General features: G+C 40.6%; 1 protein-coding gene across 5 annotated transcripts in view; it reads left to right on the forward strand.

Annotated features, from left to right (window-relative positions):
* Positions 1 to 21,110, forward strand: part of MYO1B (myosin IB) — a 194,336-nt gene that overhangs the window by 26,504 nt on the left and 146,722 nt on the right. For all 5 annotated transcript variants that reach the window (XM_053596276.1, XM_053596277.1, XM_053596279.1 and 2 more), the window contains exon 2: positions 6,220 to 6,363. In XM_053596276.1, coding sequence (XP_053452251.1) covers positions 6,229 to 6,363 — 135 coding nt within the window. In that variant the 5' untranslated portion in view covers positions 6,220 to 6,228. The remainder of the gene's footprint in view (positions 1 to 6,219; positions 6,364 to 21,110) is intronic.

The following is a 21,110-nucleotide window of genomic DNA, read 5'->3' on the forward strand; positions in this document are numbered from 1 at the left end:
GGAGGTTAATGAGTGGAACTGGAGTCAGATAAAACACTGTTGTTACTATGCTAAGAAGACTCCCTATAGGCCTTCCTGTGATGTATATTGCTAAAGATGTTATAATAGATGCGTTTTAAAAGTTGTCACTTACATTTACTAAAATAGTAAGTAACTACTTTCACTAAGTTTTCCTGCACATGACTTTTGGCTTTACTTTAAAAGTTTCTTTAATTTTAAAATTATGTTCGTGACTTAATTCTTATTAATCATTGGAATCGCAGATCTGATTTGTGAATATTCTTTCAAATTCTACAGTAAAAGTGTCTAAAGTTAAAATACATGTTTGTTCTCATCTGTGGTACTCTGAGAACTTGGAATTCATTGGAGGACCACCAGATAAGCTAAGCTTTATTTCAGTTTATCCTTCATCTCATCTTAGCTATTATTAAACTATCATTAAGTTAATTAATTTGGAATAAATTCTTAGTGTTATCGTTTTTTAGATTAATATAAAGTTCTTTTTAAATTAGATCCCTTCTCCATTTCAATGTTAATATAAAGTTTTTTTTTTTACGTTGACTCTTTTGTCTATTTCAATATTAGATACACTGAATATATTTTTCAACAAGTTTTTTAGCCAGAGATAAAAGTTTCAATTAACTTGGGAGATAAAACAAAGATACAATAAAGATATGGAGAAAAGGTTCCTCAACAGTTCAGAGGAAGCAGTGATTATAACTTAACAGTGGAGATTTCCTAGGCTTCTGGGCAAAAGATTTCTTTTTCCTATTTCATATGATTTAAAAATTCTAAAACTATGAATGAAATATTACTTACATAAATTTCAATCATCTTACTTCTTTGACCCTCCCCTTCTAACCAGCAAATATAAATTATAGGCTGAATTACTTAGTGCATTACTTGTTGTAAAGAAAACATTTTTCCCATTTATATTATTAATTTGTTCCCATTTTAAGAGAAATAAAGAATATGAAATTCCTCTATTTACTGTTTCTTGGAAACTTTCAGACACCAAAGTTCAGATTTAGCCTCAAGGGCACAAAGGTTTTCAGGACAAGATTTGGTTCAGTAGGTCTTGCAAAGTCACATTTGTCCATTTCTCTTCCTTGCTTATACCTCCAAGCAAGCACAGATGCCTGTAGTGCTGAGAACTGTACCTAACAAGAGAGCAGTTGCACCTCCAGCCTCACTGCTTCAACAACAGGCAACACCAACAGCAGGAAATGGGGACTAAGAGCCATTATTTCGAAACTATAGTCATAATGTTGGGATCTGGAGGGGTGAAGCCACCAAAGAAATGTTTTATATATATAATAATAATTCTGTCGGACTTGAAACACTTCCCTTACTGGAGCTCCAGATCAGATGCTAAGGCTAAGAGGTTCCATGTGACACAGCTTTCCAGGAAGCAGCCATGATAGGAATGGCCACTGTTACCATTTTGATGCTGAATAGTGGGATGGCCATATTTCCCATGGGTGTGCTGTTTTGTCTAGCCATCCATCTCTGTGCGTGGAGGGGGTTGCTCATAGCTTGGGGAATGTTGGTTTTTCATGTTCCCAAGCACAGATGATATTGACATGGTAGGTGGCTTGCAATTTAAGGTTAATGATTGGGTAGACCCTTTGTATTGGAATGTTCGATGGTCATTTTGAGATGATATAGGATGTTTATATTGCATTCTCTTAGGTTTTTAAGAAATTTGGACCTGATGATTTTAACTATTTTAAACAGTAGTTGTACACTGCAAAATATGCCAGTAAATGAATTGGTGTACGTTGAAACGTAGGTAGTAATTGCGGAAGTTCTTGAGAGTAGGTAGGGGAAAGAACAGTTGTAATCATATACTTCGTTTTTCTTGGCTGGACAAATAGCTGGAAAGAGCTGGCACAGCCATGAAGTCTCCTGACAGCAGTGGGCAGGCTGGTGGCTGGCCTACATCGGGGCCCTAGATGGAAGGACTCTGCTTCCAGGCTCCTTCTTGGCAGCGCAGAACGCTCCCGCAGCCGTTGGGTTTTGTAGAGTGCTTTTTACCTCTAAAGAGGTTAGATTTTACCTAATAATGAGGATGTAACAGTGGTATAATACTATATATTAGGCACAGTACTTAGTTTCTTGTCAGTTAGGAATCTTTGTTGCGGCAAGGCAGGAACTGTATGAAGACTCACAGAATTGTGGGGTGGGAAGACCAGGAAGGATTCATATGGGCTTGGGAGACAGTCAAGGACCTAAAGAAGGGCTGAGGGCTGGGCAGCAGATCTGCAGCAGAAGCCACGCTGCAGGAGCACCGAAGTCCTTGAGCTGCTGCTGCTCTCCTGTCCCGAGAAGATGTGATCCTCTGCGCAGAAGCCATGTTCCCACTTCTTGCCTGCCTTGGGGTACAGAGAGAGCAGATGTGTTTCCTTTGGGCTCTGTAATGGAAATTTGGAACTTTCTCTTATAAGATTACATACACCTGGGGACTCCATGGACGGGAGGTTGGTGTGTATAGGAGCAAGACCAAGTACTGGCTGGACAGCATATCCATGTGAAGTGTGTGGTGATCCCACTGTTCCAGGGATTTTCCATTGGTGTGCCATGGCACCCTGATGTGCCTTGAGAGGATATTAGGTATGCCACAAAAATTTGTAACGATCATTACTTAAATTATTTTTGAAAGAAGTTCAAAGCACAGTACTTTGCTTTTTTTTACTCTTTTTTTTTTTTTTTACTCTTTTTTTTATCAGCATAATTTAGGTGTGCTATGGGAGCTTCACTATAGGTTCAAGTGTGGCGTGAGTTAAAAAAGGTTGAAAAACACTACTATCTGATATCAAAATGATTGTTTTTTCTCAGTTTGCTAATTGCAGGCACCAAGTCCAAGTTTTTTAGTTGGTTGGCTGTTATATTAAATAGCAAAGGTGATCGTCTTGCCAGTCCAATGTAGCAGGCCCTCCTGCCTGCTACCCTGTGCCTTAGATCAACCAGTTTTTGCTTTTTAGTGTATTATTTAGAACACTTCACTTCCTGGTAACCTGTCTCTTTTATTAGGTAAGATGCTTTCTGTTGCAAATAATAGAAAATCCAACTTGAACAGCTTAAACAATAAAGAGAGCTGATGCGCTTACATGAATGAAAACTTTAACAGGTGGGGTGTGGGCTTCAAGTGTAATTTGATTCAGAGGCCTGGGATGTTATCAGGGCTCAAGCACTAATAATTCTAGGTAATTTTCCTGCCTTGCCCTCCTCCATGTACACTCTTTCTTTTCTGATTGACTTAGTCTAGATCACATGCTAATTCTTGGAGGATGGGGTAGAATCACCTTCCCGAGAACCACATGGATTTCCAGGGGGGGCTCTTGACATAGTAAGTGTCAAACCAAACCGTGGTCCACATACATTCTCATTTGATTCTCTCTATAACCCCATGTGAATTCTTCTGTTGGTTTATGGAAATGTTGAGTTAGCAAGCTCCTTCAGAGAAAAAATCAAATTGATTCTTTCTTGGTTGACTAAGCATACCAACCAATTTCACTGAGATGTCACAGTGAACCAAGCCAACATTGGAAATGGTGGTCACAGTATGGGAAACCAATCCATTTTTAGGAAGATACGGATTTACCACCACACCAGTTTCTTTCTTTTTTTTTTAATTATTTGAAGCTTTTTTTTTATTAGCACATAAGCACGCCACTTTCTTTGTGTCTTGTTTTTACCTGGGGAATGAGGGAGGCTGTCACTGTATCTTCCCCAAAGTACCTAGATGCTAAAAAGATGAAAAAAAAACCAAAACTATGCTTGAATGACTAAATGAATCTTGACATCACCTTTTCAGTTTGGTTTGCAAAAGTTGCATTGTCAGAGTGCTGCACTTTGTACCAGTTTCCTGTAAACCAGCATTTATTTTGCTCACTACTCTCCTTTAGATTATAAAGTCAGGATAGAGGTGTAAAAATTAGAACTCATACATTCTTTCTTGAAATTTATATTTGAAAAGATGGTGAAGCAGGTTTAATTACAGAGAGAGATTGGCTGCTTAATAATTGTTACCTATAGTGAGACTAGCCTTGTTGTCTTTCCCCAGCTGTTTCTATGAATAGACATATACGGGAATCCGCCCCAGGGCAGTAAGTTCTTATTCAACCCCTTTGCTTAATTTAAATTGCTGGTTTGAGGTAGTTATTTTTGAAACCCTTCTCAGGTTGACTTCCTCCTTAATCCCTAAGCTTTCTTCCTTCATCTGCCAAATTATATGTAACGCATGGCAGCTAGAGTGCTTTTGGTATTACCCGAGTCTGAGAACTTGAAATTTGATTTAAGTATTAATTTATTGTGACAAAGGTTGGGCACCCCTGGTCCTGTTCCTGTGCAAGTCTGTCTGTGGACTTTGGCGCTGGCCTTGTCTCCCTGGCTCTTCCTGCGTCTCCAGTGCCTGGCAGTTTTCCGAGTCCCCACAGTTTGTCCTGAAGCAGAGACTGGATGACTTGGAAATGTAGAAACCTGTTCTTCAGGCCACCATTGTTGGGTTTCAGTGATACCTGGGACCGTAGTTGGCATAAAATTAAAAATACATAAATTAACAAAAAATTGTCCTTATTCTTTTCAGTATTAAATAGTTCCTGATTTGGTTGTTCTTGTTTATGGGAGGTCCTCCCGACTTCATCTTAGTCTCTTTTTTTCAGCTTTTCAGAACCTCCCACATTTCTTTTCAGTAGAGTGAAAAAAAAAAACCCCACAAAAATCAAAGATTGTGTTTACAGATTCATATGCATTGCTAGTAATTAATAATAATGAATCACTTAATGACTAGCCCTTTCTAGTTCTCTTTAAAACAGACCAACGAAATGTGATTTCTGTTGCCTCTAAGAGACCTACTAGACGTTCTAGTCTAGACTAGGAGGCCGTTTATTTAATCTGCTAAGACATAAACAAGCAGACCAGCCTTTTTATAGGGTATAGTGTAGTATGCCTAGATGATTTCTTAAGAGGAAAAAGTCAAATGTAGGTTCTAGTCAATATGTGTATGTATGTAAGTATTTATTAGTATTCTGAAGAATTTTTCAGTGTTAGTATACTGAAGTTATATAAAACAGATTTCTGCACTGGAAACATTTAGAGAGAATGGCCCAGATGAATTTATCATTTTGCCATGTAATCCTGGCCCTAGTAGAAAAAGTAACACAAGTGTGTACACACACATACACACTCACACGCTCTCCACTGCCAACTTGTATTCTAACAAACATGCCACTTTCTTTCATCTGTTCAGATATTTGTAAGAACTTTAGTACTTAGGACACTGATCAGATTGGAAGCCTTGGGGCGTAGCATTTCACTGCTGGGTGACGCTGTGCACATTAGTAATGGGGTAGAATGTGTCATTGTAATGTGCCTCTGTTTCTAGTTGGTACACGCTCACATCTGGCCAAAGGGAAACTGTAGTATTTCTGGTCTATTCATTGCATGTTAATTTGATTTTGCTGTTAACACTGGCACAACTGTTAGAATGAAAATTAAGAACGTGAAGGTCACTCTTGGCAGGTTATATTATATTGGCAACCTCTGATTCACAAGTGGCTTGTGTTCTTTTCTCTGTGTGACCATTTTGAGTACCGGGAGTGAAATTTCCTCCCATAGATGCAGTGTTATAAGTGCTGATAGGGTTCTTTCACTCCAAATGCAAAACTCTCATAAATAACCTACCTTATAGGGTTATTATAAGGATTAAATTAATTAATGCATTAAAGTTCTTGGTATGGTATATGATATGTGACAAGTAACCAATAAATGTTAGCAGTGTTATTTTTCAAAACATTATTTCTTGGGAAAATGCATTCTGAATTTCACTGTGGAATGCTGGAGGGTATCGGCTTGCAGGATGCAGATTCACTCTCTGACACTGATATGGAAGGGCTGGGGGAAAGGCTGGTTTGGGATTTTTTGGCTGAGTTTTGCAATTCTTGACTGGGGAGAAGGGATGAATGGTTTACAGAAGAAAATGAAGATTATGGATGAGAGACAGGGAAGGAGGTTCATTTGTGGCAGCAGGTTGGCAAATAGGGCAGCCAACCCTGCAGCTTCTGACGATGTAGGTCATAGGGAGGGGAAGTTCTGACATCTCGGGAAGCAGGTGACATTTGGAATTTCCAGGGTTTCATTTCTGCAGCAGTGTGGCAAGAATCCATCTCAATTAATTTTGCTCATTTAAAGTGATCCCCCTTTCCCTCTGTCCTGCAGCGGGAGACCATGGCCAAAATGGAGGTGAAAACATCACTCCTGGACAATATGATTGGAGTTGGAGACATGGTTCTTTTAGAACCTCTCAATGAGGAGACTTTTATCAACAACCTCAAGAAGCGTTTTGACCACAGTGAAATATATGTGAGTATACACAAAGCCATCTGTGGTGTTAGATGTGTTCTGTAGCAGAGAGCTGTCTTTTGTTTCTCAGACTCTTAAAGTTTCTCTCTGTTTCTCAGAATCCAGAAGTATTTGTACCCTCAGAAAGAGTTTTGAGCATTTGGCACATGAGTAAGATTGATAAATCAAGTGAGTCTGCTTGCCAAATGGAGTTTATAGAGTATCAGCTGTGTGCAGGGAGTTGTATTGGATACTGGGGACATTCTAAAGCAAGGGAACACTTTAGCTCTTGCCCTCTGAGGAACATATGTCCATAGGAATTTTGAAATCCATAATCCTCTTGGCTGCCTTCATAAGGTTAGCAAAGCCTAATTGTTGAGAAGCTACTCATTAAAATGCAAGGCAGTGAACTGTTAAAAAAGGCATGAACCTTCTTGACATTTTGTAATTAGTAAGGATAGGAACACGTTACCAGATAAGAATATGTGCTTGGTCTCTGGAGATTTGGGACTAGTTCTGTGCTGCTATATAAAAGTATAATGCCATATACGAAAATGAAAGCATAAATACGTATTTACAATAACAGGAGAAAATTTCATGTTGCAAAAATTCTTTACAAAGGTTTTCACATTGTCACTTTATTTATTCATTTTATTTTTATTTATTTATTTATTTATTTATTTATTTATTTATTTATTTATTTATTTTTTAGAGACAGAGTCTCACTTTCTTGACCTTGGTAGAGTGCTGTGGCATCACAGTTCACAGCAACCTCCAGCTTTTGGGCTTAAGTGATTCTCTTGCCTCAGCCTCCCGAATAGCTGGGACTATAGGCGTCTGCCACAACACCCGGCTATATTTTTTGTTACAGTTTGGCCGGGGCCGGTGTTGAACCTGCCACCCTTGGTATATGGGGGTGGTGTCCTACTGAGCCACAGGCGCTGCCCCACAGTGTCACTTTAATTATCAAGTTATCTAAGTATACTTAAAATGTGAGTTAGGCTGGGCACAATAGTTCATGACTGTAATCCTAGCACTCTGGGAGGCCGAGGCAGGAGGATATCTTGAGGTCAGGAATTTGAGACCAGCCTGAACAAGAACAAGACCCCATCTCTACTAAAAATAGAAAAATTAGCTGGGCATTGTGGTAGGTGCCTGTAGTCCCACGTACTTCGGGAGCTGAGGCAGGAGGATCGCTGGAACCTAGGTTGCTATGTGCTAGTTTGATGCCACAGCTTGCTAGCCTGGGCAACAGTGAGACTTTGTCTCAAAAAAAAAAAGTGAGCAAAAAAAATACATTTCTATGCAGCCTTTCTGGAGTTTACATAAAACATAGATACTTGCATCTCTAGAGGTAAGCTGTGTTGTTAACTAAAGACATGGGGCATTGATTCCTTGTGCCTGCAGCTGAGAAGGAGACAGGGTGGATTGGATGGAAGTCATGTTAATGGATTCTGACTTTCATTTGAGTTCTTTTCCTCCTTTTTAAAATGTCCATCTGTGTATGGAGCAGAATTGGATTATTAGGATGTGCTTCGCATTTTTCTATCAATGTGAGGAAGACATAAATAAACAAAAGAAGTAATAAAGTGATACAAGTAGAATTGATTATAACTTTTAGAACTAACATATAGTAGAATGTTTGTAAGTTGACATGAAAGGGACTGTGACAAATTGGTCAATTTAGGAGGTTGTCAAAATAAGGAATTAGGCCTGCTGTAATGGTATGTACATGTCGTGCATGTCTGGTTTATGAAAATTAGGTCAAAAAGGAGGTGGTCAATGTAAGGAGGTGGTCAATTATGGAGGTTCTACCAGTATTTAAAAATATTGGATTAATAATCAATTGTGGTATATGTACACCATGGAATATTACACAGCCTTAAAGAAAGATGGAGACTTTACCTCTTTCATGTTTACATGGATGGAGCTGGAACATATTCTTCTTAGTAAAGTATCTCAAGAATGGAAGAAAAAGTATCCAATGTACTCAGCCCTACTATGAAACTAATTTTTGGCTTTCATATGAAAGCTGTAACCCAGTTATAACCTAAGAATTTGGGGAATGGGGAGAGAGAGGGGAGGGAGGGGAGAATGGGCGGAGGGAGGGTGATTGGTGGGATTACACCTGCGGTGCATCTTACAAGGGTACATGTGAAACTTAGTAAATATAGAATATTACTGTCTTGACACAATAACTAAGAAAATGCCAGGAAGGCTATATTAACCAGTGTGATGAAAATGTGTCAAACTGTTTATAAAACCAATGTATGGTGCCCCATGATTGCATTAATGTACACAGATATGATTTAAAATTAATAAAAAAAGAAAATGCCAGGAAGGCTATGTTAACCAGTATGATGAAAATATGTCAAATGGTCTATAAAACCAGTGTATGGTGAAAAAAAATAAAATAAAAATATTATATCCAAAATGACAAGCTGTATTATTTTATGTCACACATAGCTTCCTTTGTAGATAGCCAGCCATTGTAATCTCTTCAAGTTGCTGCTAAAAAAAAAAAAAAAAAAAAACTATAAAACTGGGTGTGTTATAAACAACAGAAAATTATTTCTCACAGTTCTAGAGGCTGGGAATTCTAAGATGAAGGGGCTGGCAGACTTGTTGTCTGGAGAGGGCCTGCTTTATAGTTCACAGATGACGGTCTGCCCACTGTGTCCTTTGGAAAGTGTAAACTTTCTGGGGCCTCATTGATAAGGGTGCCAATCCCAGTGATGTGGCTATGACCTTTGTCACTTTTCAAAGGCCCACCTTCTAAAACTATCACACTGGTGACTGGATTACAGCATAAGAATTTTCAGGGAGACGCAGATATTCAGACTATAGTGCTAATCAGGTTTCAAGGATAACTTAAGATAATTAATTTCTTTATGAAATTGTAGTCATAATCTAGAAATAGAACTTTTCATCCTTCTCAATTCATACTGTTGGAGGTATAAGAAGGTTGATGGTAACATGGTAACATGAGGCATGTGAATACTGCCTTTGGAATGTTAATCTGATAAGTAGATACTAAACTGAGATTTAAGTATTGATCCAAGGCCAGGTGCAGTGTCTCATACCTGTAATCCTAGCACTTTGGGAGGCTGAAATGAGAGGATTGCTTGAGGTCAGGAGTTCCAGACCAGCCTGAGCAACATGGTGAGACCTAATGAATACACCACGCGCGCGTGCGCGCGCGCGCACACACACACACACACACAGAGAGATTAGCTCAGTGTGGTGGTATGTACCTGTAGTCCCACCTACTCAGAAGGCAGAGGCAGGAGGATCACTTGAGCCCAGAAGTTTGTGGTTGCAGTGAGCTATGATGACACCACTGCACTCTAGCCTGGGCAATAGAGTAGACCCTGTCTCAAAAAAAAAAAAATAAATAAATAAAAAATAAAATCAATTAAGTGCTGATTCAAATGGAAAAGGTAGAAAATGGTGTTGCTGAGCAGGGAGGTGGCATTGTTTGGTTTGGCAGGGCAGCTTGGTGTCACATTCCCTCCAACCCTAGCAGTTCTGCTTTCAGGAGGGAAAGCCTGATGATTCTCCAGCGTTAATTGAAAGTGTAGTCTGGTATCAAATAAAAGACAGACTTTAAACATTGGTCTTAGAGATGGAGATAGAAGGAATCAATTATGTTGTAACTAACATTGCCGATCACTTTTCTTTTTGGCTCTGAAGAGCACAATTCACTTGCAGATGAATTGAAAATAGGATGGAGAATAGAACATTATGTTCATTCAAATACCTGATGTGTTGTGACCATTAAAAAGAAAACAAACCCCCTTTTAACAAAATGCCAAGTGTTAACATTCATGAGTCTTTAGCAGACAAAATGTCTGGGTTTTAGTCGTACATAATTCTGTTTTCTAAACTATTTCTGGAATGACCTTTCTGGTTATGAAACAAAAGCAGAAAATTGATTTTGGTTTCCAGATATTCATATTAATTAATGTTTTCTACTATACTTTAGGACTACTATTTCTATGAGATGTGTGCCTTCATTTTGTAACTTTAAACACATGTCATGTTGATGGGCTGGGCATTCTCCATGTTAAGTTAAAAAAAAAAAAGCAGATTGTGGAGTAATGTGGGTAGTATGATCCTCGTTTGAAAACAAATCCTTGTTTAAAAACAAATGAGGGCTGGGGAGGAGCCAACACTTGTGATCCCACCAACTTGGGAGGCTGAGGCAGGAGAATTGCTTCAGACCAGGAGTTAGAGACCAGCCTGGGCAACATAGTGAGACTCCATCACTAAAAAGTAGTCTTGCTATTCATGAGGCTGAGGAAGGAGGATGGCTTGAACCCAGGAATTTTAAGACTGTAGTGAGTTATTATCTTGCCGTTGCACTCCAGCTTAGGCAACAGAGTAAGACCCTATCTCTAAAAGAAAAAAATGGGGGGGGGGGAGGATTTATGAATGTGTACATATATTTGTGTGTATCTGTGCACACAGAAAGACATGTTACCTTTATGTACATGGTGGGGGGGATGGGGTGTGAGAACAGAGAGGGTTACTCTTTCAGAAATCTGTATTTTGGGGCTTAATAGTGCTTTCGTAATTAAAAAAAAAATACTCTACAATACATTTGATTACTACACGCCCAGCCCCATGTGGCATGCATCCTACCCTTGGGAAATCTATTTCTGGCTCTTATTCTGATAACACTCCCTGCTTTGCTTTTATTCATGGGTTACTGCAAAGTTGTTTAGCTTGCTGTCCAAGGCTAAGTTAATGTGACATGCCACATTTTACTGTCTTGTACTTTTTGTTTTTTAATTCTTTACTAGAAAATGAAGATGTAGTTAAAAAAAAAAAAAAAAAAACCTCGGGCAGTGCCTGTGGCTCAAAGGACTAGGGCACCGGCCCCATATGCTGGAGGTGGTGGGTTCAAACCCAGCCCCAGCCAAAAACTGCAAAACCCCCCCCCCCAAAACCCTCTTTTATAGTCTAATAGCTTTGCTATACTATAACATTGAGTGAACACCTAGGATGAGCCATCATGTGAGCACCTTGAACAGTCAAGGGTATGTTCAGAGCTACAGGTGATAAGGGGACTAGTGAATGGAAGGACCCTTGGCCTGGATTTTTGAACTCTGGGTACACCCGTAGCCTCAGCGACATCCTGTGTGAACAGTTCTCCATGTGGGCAGCCTCTATTCTCCCATCCTGCTCTCCTTCCACCCTTCTTCTCCCTGCTGGCACGTATTTATTAATAGAAATAAAAAATAGTTCCTCCCTTCACAGAGCTCTCAAGAGGGTTTGCATTGCCTCTGGATGTGAGTTACCAGGGCTGTGGAGCATTCCCAGCCCCCAGGGATCCTCTGGTCTGCAGCCAGCTGGCTCTGGAAGTAGACTCCCTGGTCATCCTGTCGGGCTAAACCTGAAGCTCTGTGTGGGACGGGGCTTGCTGGAGCTAGTCAGAAGTGTCAGGATATGTTTGTTCCAAGTAGCATCACCTCACCCCACCTGGTTTAAGCGCTAAAGGGAGATTTATTCCCAGGTATACCTCACAGTCCACAGGTAGTTCTCCTTTCAGAATTGGTTTGGTTTTGTGACTCACTGATATCACCAGGGACTTTGCTTCCTCCGGTCTGTTTTGCCTTTCGTGGCTGTTACTTCGTTCTGGGGCTTCCCAGTGGCCAAGCAGCTGTAGCATTCCACGCTCTACATTTGTGTGCTGAGATGGCACTTCTGTCTCGCATTCCAAGGCACAGACTGAGATTTGCCCCAGTCAGGCTGCTTGAGTCACCACCCTCCTCAAATCATGGACTGTGACCAGGCGATGGGAATGAGCTAAGTGCCCTAAGAAAGTGGTTTTTAGGATTAGGCTTGGGTCTGCTTTTTCCAAAGTAGATGGGCTGTGGTGGACACCCAACCACTTACATCTGTCCATGTGCTAGCAGGGCAAAGGCCTTGCATGCGGGAAGCCACCTCCTGTAAAGCCCTCATTGGTTTGGGGAATTCTGTAACAAAGTGCTTTTGTTGATTTTGATGCCTGGCTAAAGGTTATGCCTGTGGGAAGCATTCATCACTTGAGCTCTAGGCTTCTGGAGCACCAGAGGCCTGCTTCTAAAACTTTCCTCCAGGTCCACTTCTAATGACAAAGAGGAGGAAATAGCTTCCCAGCAACTCAGAGCATAGCTGAGGTCTGTCTGTGTTAGGGAAATTTTGCTGAAATCTTTGCTTTCAAAAGTGATTCAAAGTTGTATTCTGTTCTCTAATGCATGGGGGTTTGTTTTGATCTAATATACTCTGTGCCACTTTTCTTTGAGTAAGATGCATGCTCCAGGAATATCTGTGCTTTGAGACAGTTCACACACTTGTTTAAATAGCACTGAGTTGGTTCCTAGCCAGCTGTCTGTAGCCAGTCAGGTCTCTAAATCTGGGACAGTTGCAGGTGTTGATGGGGACTTTGTAGATGTACAAGTGAGAGGAGATAGAGAGAATGTTGGGCTGGTGGGGTGACATGCAAGGACAGAGACTCTGCTTGCTTTTGGTCCTTCCTCTTAGCAGAGTGAGGTCCAAGCTGGGCCCAGCTGCAGGACATGCCATTTGCTCTGGCAGGCTATGTGGGGTCACTGGTGAGGAAATGCTGGTCGTGACATTCTGAGCTGCTTCTCTGTTTGCTTTCTGTCCTTTGTCAGACCTTCTTCCGGCCTCCTCACCCCTGCCCCCAGGCCAGATGGAATGGTGGCAGGACATCATGTGGACTTTTATTGTCCTGTGGGAGATGGCAGAGCTGAGGTCCAGCCAGACATGAGCTGTTTTTAGGGGGACCAGTCAGGACTGTGGTTCTCTTCAGGAACAGGAAAGCTGCAATTTAGGCAAAAACAAGGCCCAGGGCAAATTTGGAAAGTAAAGAACCAAGATGTCTGTTCTTTGACAGGAAGTATTTTTGATATCCACCAGTAAATTTAGTGTATTTGTATCTGAATTGTCAAGTCAGGGGACATTGAGACGTAGGGGTCTGAATGAGTGCAATTTTAGGTGCTTGTGTTGAACTAATTTTAGTTGTGGGAGTGACTACTTTGAAAGTTTAGGAAAAAGTGTCTTTAGAAATTAGTACTAGAATTAGGATTCCCAGAAGGAATGAGATTGGATACTCATATTAAAAATACTCAAGACAGGGCGGCACCTGTGGCTCAGTGAGTAGGGCGCCAGCCCCACATGCCAAGGGGTGCGGGTTCAAACACAGCCCCAGCCAAAACTGCAACAAAAAAGATAGTCGGCGTTGTGGCGGGTGCCTGTAATTCCAGCTGCTTGGGAGGCTGAGGCAAGAGAATCGTGTAAGCCCAAGAGTTAGAGGTTGTTGTGAGCCGTGTGATGTCACGGCACTCTACCCGAGGGTGGTACAGTGAGACTCCATCTCTACAAAAAAAAAAAAAAAAAAATACTCAAGACATAAATACTGTATATTTGGTTTAAAATACTGAAAAGTGAATAAAAAGAATATGACCAACACGTTTATTTGAAATTTCAAAAACGCCATACATGGAAATCTCACATTATGGGTACATTATATGTATGGGGGAATTTGGCATAAATGGTGTTATTTTCTCTTGCTGCAAAACAAATTGCTACAAACTTAGCGACTTGGAGTAACATACATTTTTCATCTATTTCTGGACTGGGTGCTTGGCCAAGGGTGTTACCAAGCTGTGGTCAAGGTGTTGACAGGGCTGCAAGTCTCACCTGAGACAGGGACCTTCTCTAGGCTCACGGAGTTGTTGGCAGAGAGCAGGGCTGGAGTTTGGATGTTGAGTGTTATTCAGCTGTTGCTCAAATTTTTTTAGTTTACAAAATTCTTTTTTATTACAAAAGTAAAAAGTGCTTTTGAAAAAATAATCCAAATACGTAACATAAAAATGTAGTTTTCTTTTTTCAGTACAACGGGCCATGTTCAGGGTAAGTCATGGTTAATAGAGTGGTATGTAATCTTTAAGATAATGTTAGTTTGATTAAAAACTAATTTTCTTGTTGCAGAGTTGGAAGGAGGAGGAGGCTCTCTTTTGTTTAGGTGGGTGGACCTTTACCAAGAGAATGCAGATGCAACAGGTTCGATTGAACTAGAGCAGTCTGTAATGCCGCCTCCAAATCCCACTTAGACCACGTAGAGAAGTAAGGTGGGATCCCAGCCCATTGACAGGGAATGCCGAACCCTGACTGTGCTGGGTGGCTCGCTGTCAGCAGCACTGTGCTCACTGGGAAGGGAGTCGGCAAGGCAAACGAGGAGGACAGACTGTGTGGCTCAGGAGTGTGGTTTTGGTGTTTGGAGTGGAGAGGTGACCTTAGAAGGCTAGATAAAGCTGGCGAAAAGATCATGATGCTGATGGAAATGTTGGGTCTACTTTCTGAGCACAGCCTATCTTTTGGACAGCTTTTTTTTTAAATTGTTAATAGCTGTGTACATTAGTGCAATCAAGGGGTACAATGTGCTGGTTTCATATACAATCTAAAATATTCTCATCAAACTGTTCAATGTAGCCTTGATGGCATTTTCTTAGTTATTGTATGTAGACATTTGTATTCTGCCTTTAGTAAGTTTCACCTGTACCCATTCTAAGATGCACCGTAGGTGTGGCTCCAGCCATTACCCTCCCTCCACCCTAACTTCCCCACTCCCTTCCCCTTCCTTGGCCCTTCCCTCATAGTCTTGTGCTATAGTTGGGTTATAGCCCTCATGTGAAAGCTATAATTTAGCTTCATAGTAGGGCTGAGTACATTGGATACTTTTTCTTCCATTCCTGAGATAGTTTGCTAAGAAGAATATGTTCCAGCTCCATCCATGTAAACATGAAAGAGGTAAAGTCTCCATCTTTCTTCAAGGCTGAATAATATTCCATGGTGTACATGTACCACAATTTGCTAGTCCATTTGTGGGTTGATGGGTACTTGGGCTTCTTCCATGACTTAGCAATTATGAATTGGGCTGCAATAAACATTCTCGTACAGATGTCTTTGTTATATTATGATTTTTGGTCTTCTAGGTATAAACCTAGTAAAGGAATTATAGGATCGAATGGCAGGTCTATTTTTAGGTCTCTAAGTATTCTCCAAACATCCTTCCAGAAGGAACGTATTAGTGTGCATTCCCACCAGCAGTGTAGAAGTGTGCCCTTTTCTCCACATGCCAACATCTCTGGTTTTGGGATTTTGTTATGTGGGATACTCTTACTGGGGTTAGGTAATATCTCAAAGTAGTTTTGATTGCACTTTCTTCAAGTATTTTTATAGTTTCATGTCTTAAGTTTAAATCTTTTATCCAGTGAGAGTCTATCTTAGTTAATGGTGAAAGGTGCGGGTCCAGTTTCAATCTTCTACAGGTTGCCATCCAGTTTACCCAGCACCATTTGTTAAATAGGGAATCTTTTCCCCACTGGATGTTTTTAATTGGCTTGTCAAAGATCAAATAACGGTAAGTAGCTGGATTCATCTGTTGGTTCTCTATTCTGTTCCAGACATCTATTTCTCTGTTTTTGTGCCAATACCATGCTGTTTTGATCACTATCGATTTATAGTACAGTCTGAGGTCAGGTAGCGTGATTCCTCCTGCTTTGTTTTTATTGCTGAGTAATGTTTTGGCTATTCGAGGTTTATTCTGATTCCATATAAAACGAAGTATTATTTTTTCAAGATCTTTAAAATATGACAATGGAGCTTTGATAGGAATTGCATTAAAGTTATATATTGCTTTGGGTAGTTATAGACATTTTAACAATGTTGATTCTTCCCAGCCATGAGCATGGTATGTTTTTCCATTTATTAATATCTTCAGCTATTTCTTTTCTCAGAGTTTCATAGTTCTCTTTGTAGAGATCTTTCACGTCCTTTGTTACGTATACTCCCAAATATTTCATCTTCTTTGGCACTACTGTGAAAGGAATAGAGTCCTTGACTGTTTTTCGGTTTGGTTATTGTTGGTATATATAAAAGCTACAGGTTTATGGGTGTTGATTTTGTAGCCTGAGACATTGCTGTATTCCTTGATCACTTCTAAAAGTTTTGTAGTAGAATCCGTAGTGTTTTCCAGATATATCTTCATATCATCTGTGAAGAGTGAAAGTTTGATCTCTTCTGACCCTATGTGAATACCCTTGATTGCCTTTTCTTTCCTAATTGCAATTAAAGTGCAATGGAGACAATGGGCAACCTTGCCTCGTTCCTGATCTAAGTGGAAATGATTTTAATTTAAGTCCATTCAATACGATATTGGCTGTGGGTTTGCTATAGATGGCCTCTATTAGTTTAAGAAATGTCCCTTCTATACCAATTTTCTTAAGTCTTCTGATCCATGAAGGGATGCTGGATATTATCAAAAGATTTTTCTGCGTCAATTGAAAGAATCATATGGTCCTTATTTTTTAGTTTGTTTATGTACTGAATTACATTTATAGATTTACGTATATTGAACCAGCCTTGAGACCCTGGGATAAATCCCACTTGGTCATGGTGTATAATTTTTTTGATGTGTTGTTGGATTCTGTTTGTTAGGATCTTGTTGAGTATTTTAGCATCAATATTCATTAGTGATACTGGTCTATAATTTTCTTTTCTTGTTGGGTCTTTCCCTGGTTTGAGGGTCAAGGTGATGTTTGCTTCGTAGAATGTGTTGGGTAATATTCCTTCTTTTTCTGTATTTTGGAAGAGGTTTAGTAATATAGGTTCTAGTTCTTTAAAGGTTTGGTAGAATTCTGACATAAAGCCATCTGGTCCTGGGCTTTTCTTTTTAGGGAGATTTTGTATAGTTGATGCTATTTAGGAACTTGCTATAGGCCTGTTCAACATTTCCACTTCATTCTGGCTAAGTCTTGGTAGGTGGTGTACTTCCAGGTATTGGTCAATTTCTTTCAAATTTTCATATTTCTGAGAGTAGAGTTTCTTATAGTATTTGTTAAGGATTTTTTGCATTTCTGAGGGGTCTGTTGTTATTTCATCTTTACCATTTCTGGTTGATGAAATTAGAGATTTTACTCTTTTTTCTCCTGGTGACGTTGGCCAAAGGTTTATCTATTTTAATGATCTTTTTAAAAAACCAACTTTTGGATTTATTGATCTGTTGTATAATTCTTTTGTTTTCAATTTCATTTAATTTTGCTCTGAGTTTGGTTATTTCTTTTCTTCTGCTGGGTTTGGGGTTGGAATGTTCTTCCTTCTTTAGCTTGAGATGTCCCAGTAAGTTACTAACTTCCTCTCTTTCTGTTTTCTTGAGGAAGGCTTGCAGTGGTATAAATTTCCCTCTTAGGACTGCCTTTGCAGTATCCCAGAGGTTCTGGTATGTCATGTCTTGATTGTTGTTTTGTTCCAAAAATTTGATGTTTTCCTTCTTAATCTCATCTATAACCCATCTATCCTTCAGCATAAGGTTGTTTAGCTTCCATGCTTTTGTATGGGTATGCAGGTTCCTGTTGTTATTGAGTTCAACTTTAATTCCATGATGGTCTGAGAAGATGCAAGGAATAATTTCTATTTTTTTAAATTTGCTGAGGTTAGATTTGTGGCCTAGGATGTGCTCGATTTTGCAGTATGTTCTGTGGGCTGATGAGAAGAATGTGTATTCAGTTTTGTTGGGATGAAATGTTCTGTAGATATCTGTTAAGTCCAGATGTTGAATGGTTAAGGTTAAATCTAAAATTTCTTTGCTTAGCTTCTTTTTGGAGGATCTATCTAGCACTGCTAAAGGGGTCTTAAAATCTCCAACTGCTATGGAAGTGGAGGAAATCAAGTTGCTCATGTCTGTTAGAGTTTCTCTTATAAATTGAGGTGCGTTCTGGTTGGGTGCATAAATATTAAGAATTGAAATCTCATCATATTGAGTATTACCTTTAACAAATATGAAGTGTCCACCCTTATCCTTCCTTATTTCGGTTGGTTTAAAGCCTATTGTGTCTGCCAATAGGATTGCAACGCCTGCTTTTTTCTGCTTTCCATTTGCCTGAAGTATAGATGGCCATCCCTTCGCTTTGCGTCTATATTTGTCTTTTAATGTGAGATGTGATTCTTGTATGTGGCAGATATCTGGCTTTAGTTTTTGTATTCAGTCAGCCAATCTGAGCCTCTTTAGAAGACAATTTAAACCATTCACATTAATTGAGAATACTGGTAAGCCTTTCGAGAGTCCGGTGGACATTTTTAATCCTTTTGCGACTGTAGAAGTTGGAATTTGATCAAAATTTTCTGTGTGAGTTTACTTTTGTGGTGGAGAATTATGGTGGTCTTTATGGAGGATAGGTCTGAGAATAGTCTGGAGAGCTGGTTTAGTTATGGCAAATTTCTTCAACATGTGAATATCATTGAAGTATTTAATTTCTCAATCAAAAATGAACCTCAGTTTAGCTGGGAACAGAATCCTGGGTTGAAAGTTATTTTGTTTTAGGAGATTAAAAGTCTATGACCATCCTCTTGTAGCTTGAAAGGTTTTTAACAGAGAGATTGGCAATTATTCTAATATTCTTGCCCTTGTAGGTGATGGTTTTCTTTCATCTGGCTGCTTTCAGAATGTTCTCCTTCATATTAACTTTAGTGAAATTGCTTATGACGTGTCTGGGGGATGTCTTATTCCGGTTGAGTGGAGTTCTGAAACTGGTATCTGAATTTCAGAATCTCTTGGTATGTCTGGAAAGTTCTCTTTCATAATCTCATGGAGAAGAGACCCTGTGCCTTGTGAAGCCACTTCATTGCTTTTGGTGATCCCTATAAGATGAATATTGGTTTTCTTTGAATCATCCCAGAGCTCTCTGAGAGAGTGATCTGTTTTTTTTTTTTTTTTTTTGTAGAGACCGAGTCTCACTGTACCGCCCTCAGGTAGAGTGCCGTGGCGTCACATGGCTCACAGCAACCTCTTAACTCTTGGGCTTACGCGATTCTCTTGCCTCAGCCTCCCGAGCAGCTGGGACTACAGGCGCCCGCCACACGCCCGGCTAAGAGAATGATCTGTTTTTGCCCTTCATTTCTCTTTCTCTTTGAAAGTTTGGGAGCGTTTGAAAGCTTTGATGTCAGAAATCCTTTCTTCTGCTTGCTCCATTCTGTTACTGAGGGATTCTACTGTGTTTCTCAGATCTTTGAGGGCTGCAACGTCTTGTCTCAATGTGTCAAAATCTTTGTTCATTTGTTCTTTGAATTTGTTGAATTCTTGAGACATCTTTTGGGTTACTGCTTGGAATTCTAATTCGATCTAATTTGCTATCCAGATTCTGAATTTGATTTCTGACATCTCAGCTATTTGTTTGTGCATGGGATCTTTTGCTGTGTCTGCTTCATTGATCCTTGGGGGAGTTGCTCTACTCTGATTATTCATATTGCCAGTGTTTTTCTGTTGATTTTGCCTGATGATTGTTTTTCACCTTTGCCTGTGGCCGTCCTCAGAGTTGGGGAGGTGTCTCTCCAAGATTATACCCCAGCGGGATCACTCTATTGTTGATGGATCTTTATAGGGAGTGACCCTGTGTAGCCCCTCTGGGGCTGCCCCAGCCAGGGAGTTCTGGTTGTGGAAATAGCTCTGGAGTGTGACACACCTGGATCCAGCAACAGGGCAGGAGGTGGTGTGCATAGTTCTGGGAGTGCCTGGCACCTAGTGACTTTGCACAGAGAGCCCAAGGCTCCAGCAGTCTCTGTTCAGGAGAAGGGCTCTGTGCAGAGGCAGGGAGGGCTCTGGAGGGAACGCGGCTACCAGAGTCCCTGGCCAGACGAGTGGGCTGGTGTGGAGGCAGGGAGGGTAGAGGAGGGAGGACGCATGGTTGCGCGGCTCCCGCAGTTCCTTGTCAGGGCATGTGGAGGCCTGGCGGGCGTGGGTCGCGGGTCGGGAGTCGTGGCGCAGCTCTTATGGACGTCCAGGCAGCACCAAGCCCAGGAGTTTGAGGTTGCTATGAGGTGTGATACCACGGTACTCTACCCAGGGCAACAGCACGAGGTTCCAGTGTGCCAAAACTGGTCTCACTCTGTTCCTGAGGGTTAAGGCTGTAATGCAGCTCAGTCCCCGCCTTTAGACTGCTCAGTTACTATGTTACTAGCTCCTGCCTGATCCTTGCTCTGCGACCCTGAGGGCGGAGCTTGCCCGGGCAGTTCTCTCACAATGGCTCCCTCCGGCCCACAGCTGAACACTATTAGCTCCGTCCGGCTTAGCTGCTCAGTCTGGGGCCCTAGACAATGCCCAAAGTTCTCCACAGTCCTGCTCAAGCTTTCGCCAAGGCAGTTCAACTGAGTGCCAAGTCCAAAAACACCAAAACAGTTCATAGGTAAGGCCTTTCTGGTTTGCAGTCTCACTGCTGATTTTACTTACAGTTGCTGGCAGGATTAGGTCGATTGAACACACGCAACCACTTGCCAGTTTTCCACTGTTTTTGTTCTCCTCTTGGGTTCCAGAAGTCCCTTGCTGACTCCCTGTGTCCTCAAAGGGATGATCATAGGCAGAATCCACCAGCCAGAGATGCCTGGAGTCTTATCTCCCCAGATTCACCGTGCCCAGTTGCAGGGAAGCTGTTACTCAGCCGCCATCTTGCTTCACCCTCTTTTGGACAGTTTTATAACAGCTGTCATTTTTGGTGATAACTTGCTGGTTTCAACCCATGCAAGCTCTCTTAAAACCTATGGTGATTAGAAAATTTCTTCTTAGAACTTCCTAAGTTAACATACACATTTATCTTTTGTTTACAAATCTTAATTTTTTCATCATGCAGGCAATATGCATAATCTTTATAATATATTAACTTAAATACTGTGGTTGAAGTTATACCTGAAATTTAATTTGGAGGAAA

The sequence above is a fragment of the Nycticebus coucang genome, chromosome 7 (genome assembly GCF_027406575.1).
Source record: "Nycticebus coucang isolate mNycCou1 chromosome 7, mNycCou1.pri, whole genome shotgun sequence".
NCBI classification, from domain to species: domain Eukaryota; kingdom Metazoa; phylum Chordata; class Mammalia; order Primates; family Lorisidae; genus Nycticebus; species Nycticebus coucang.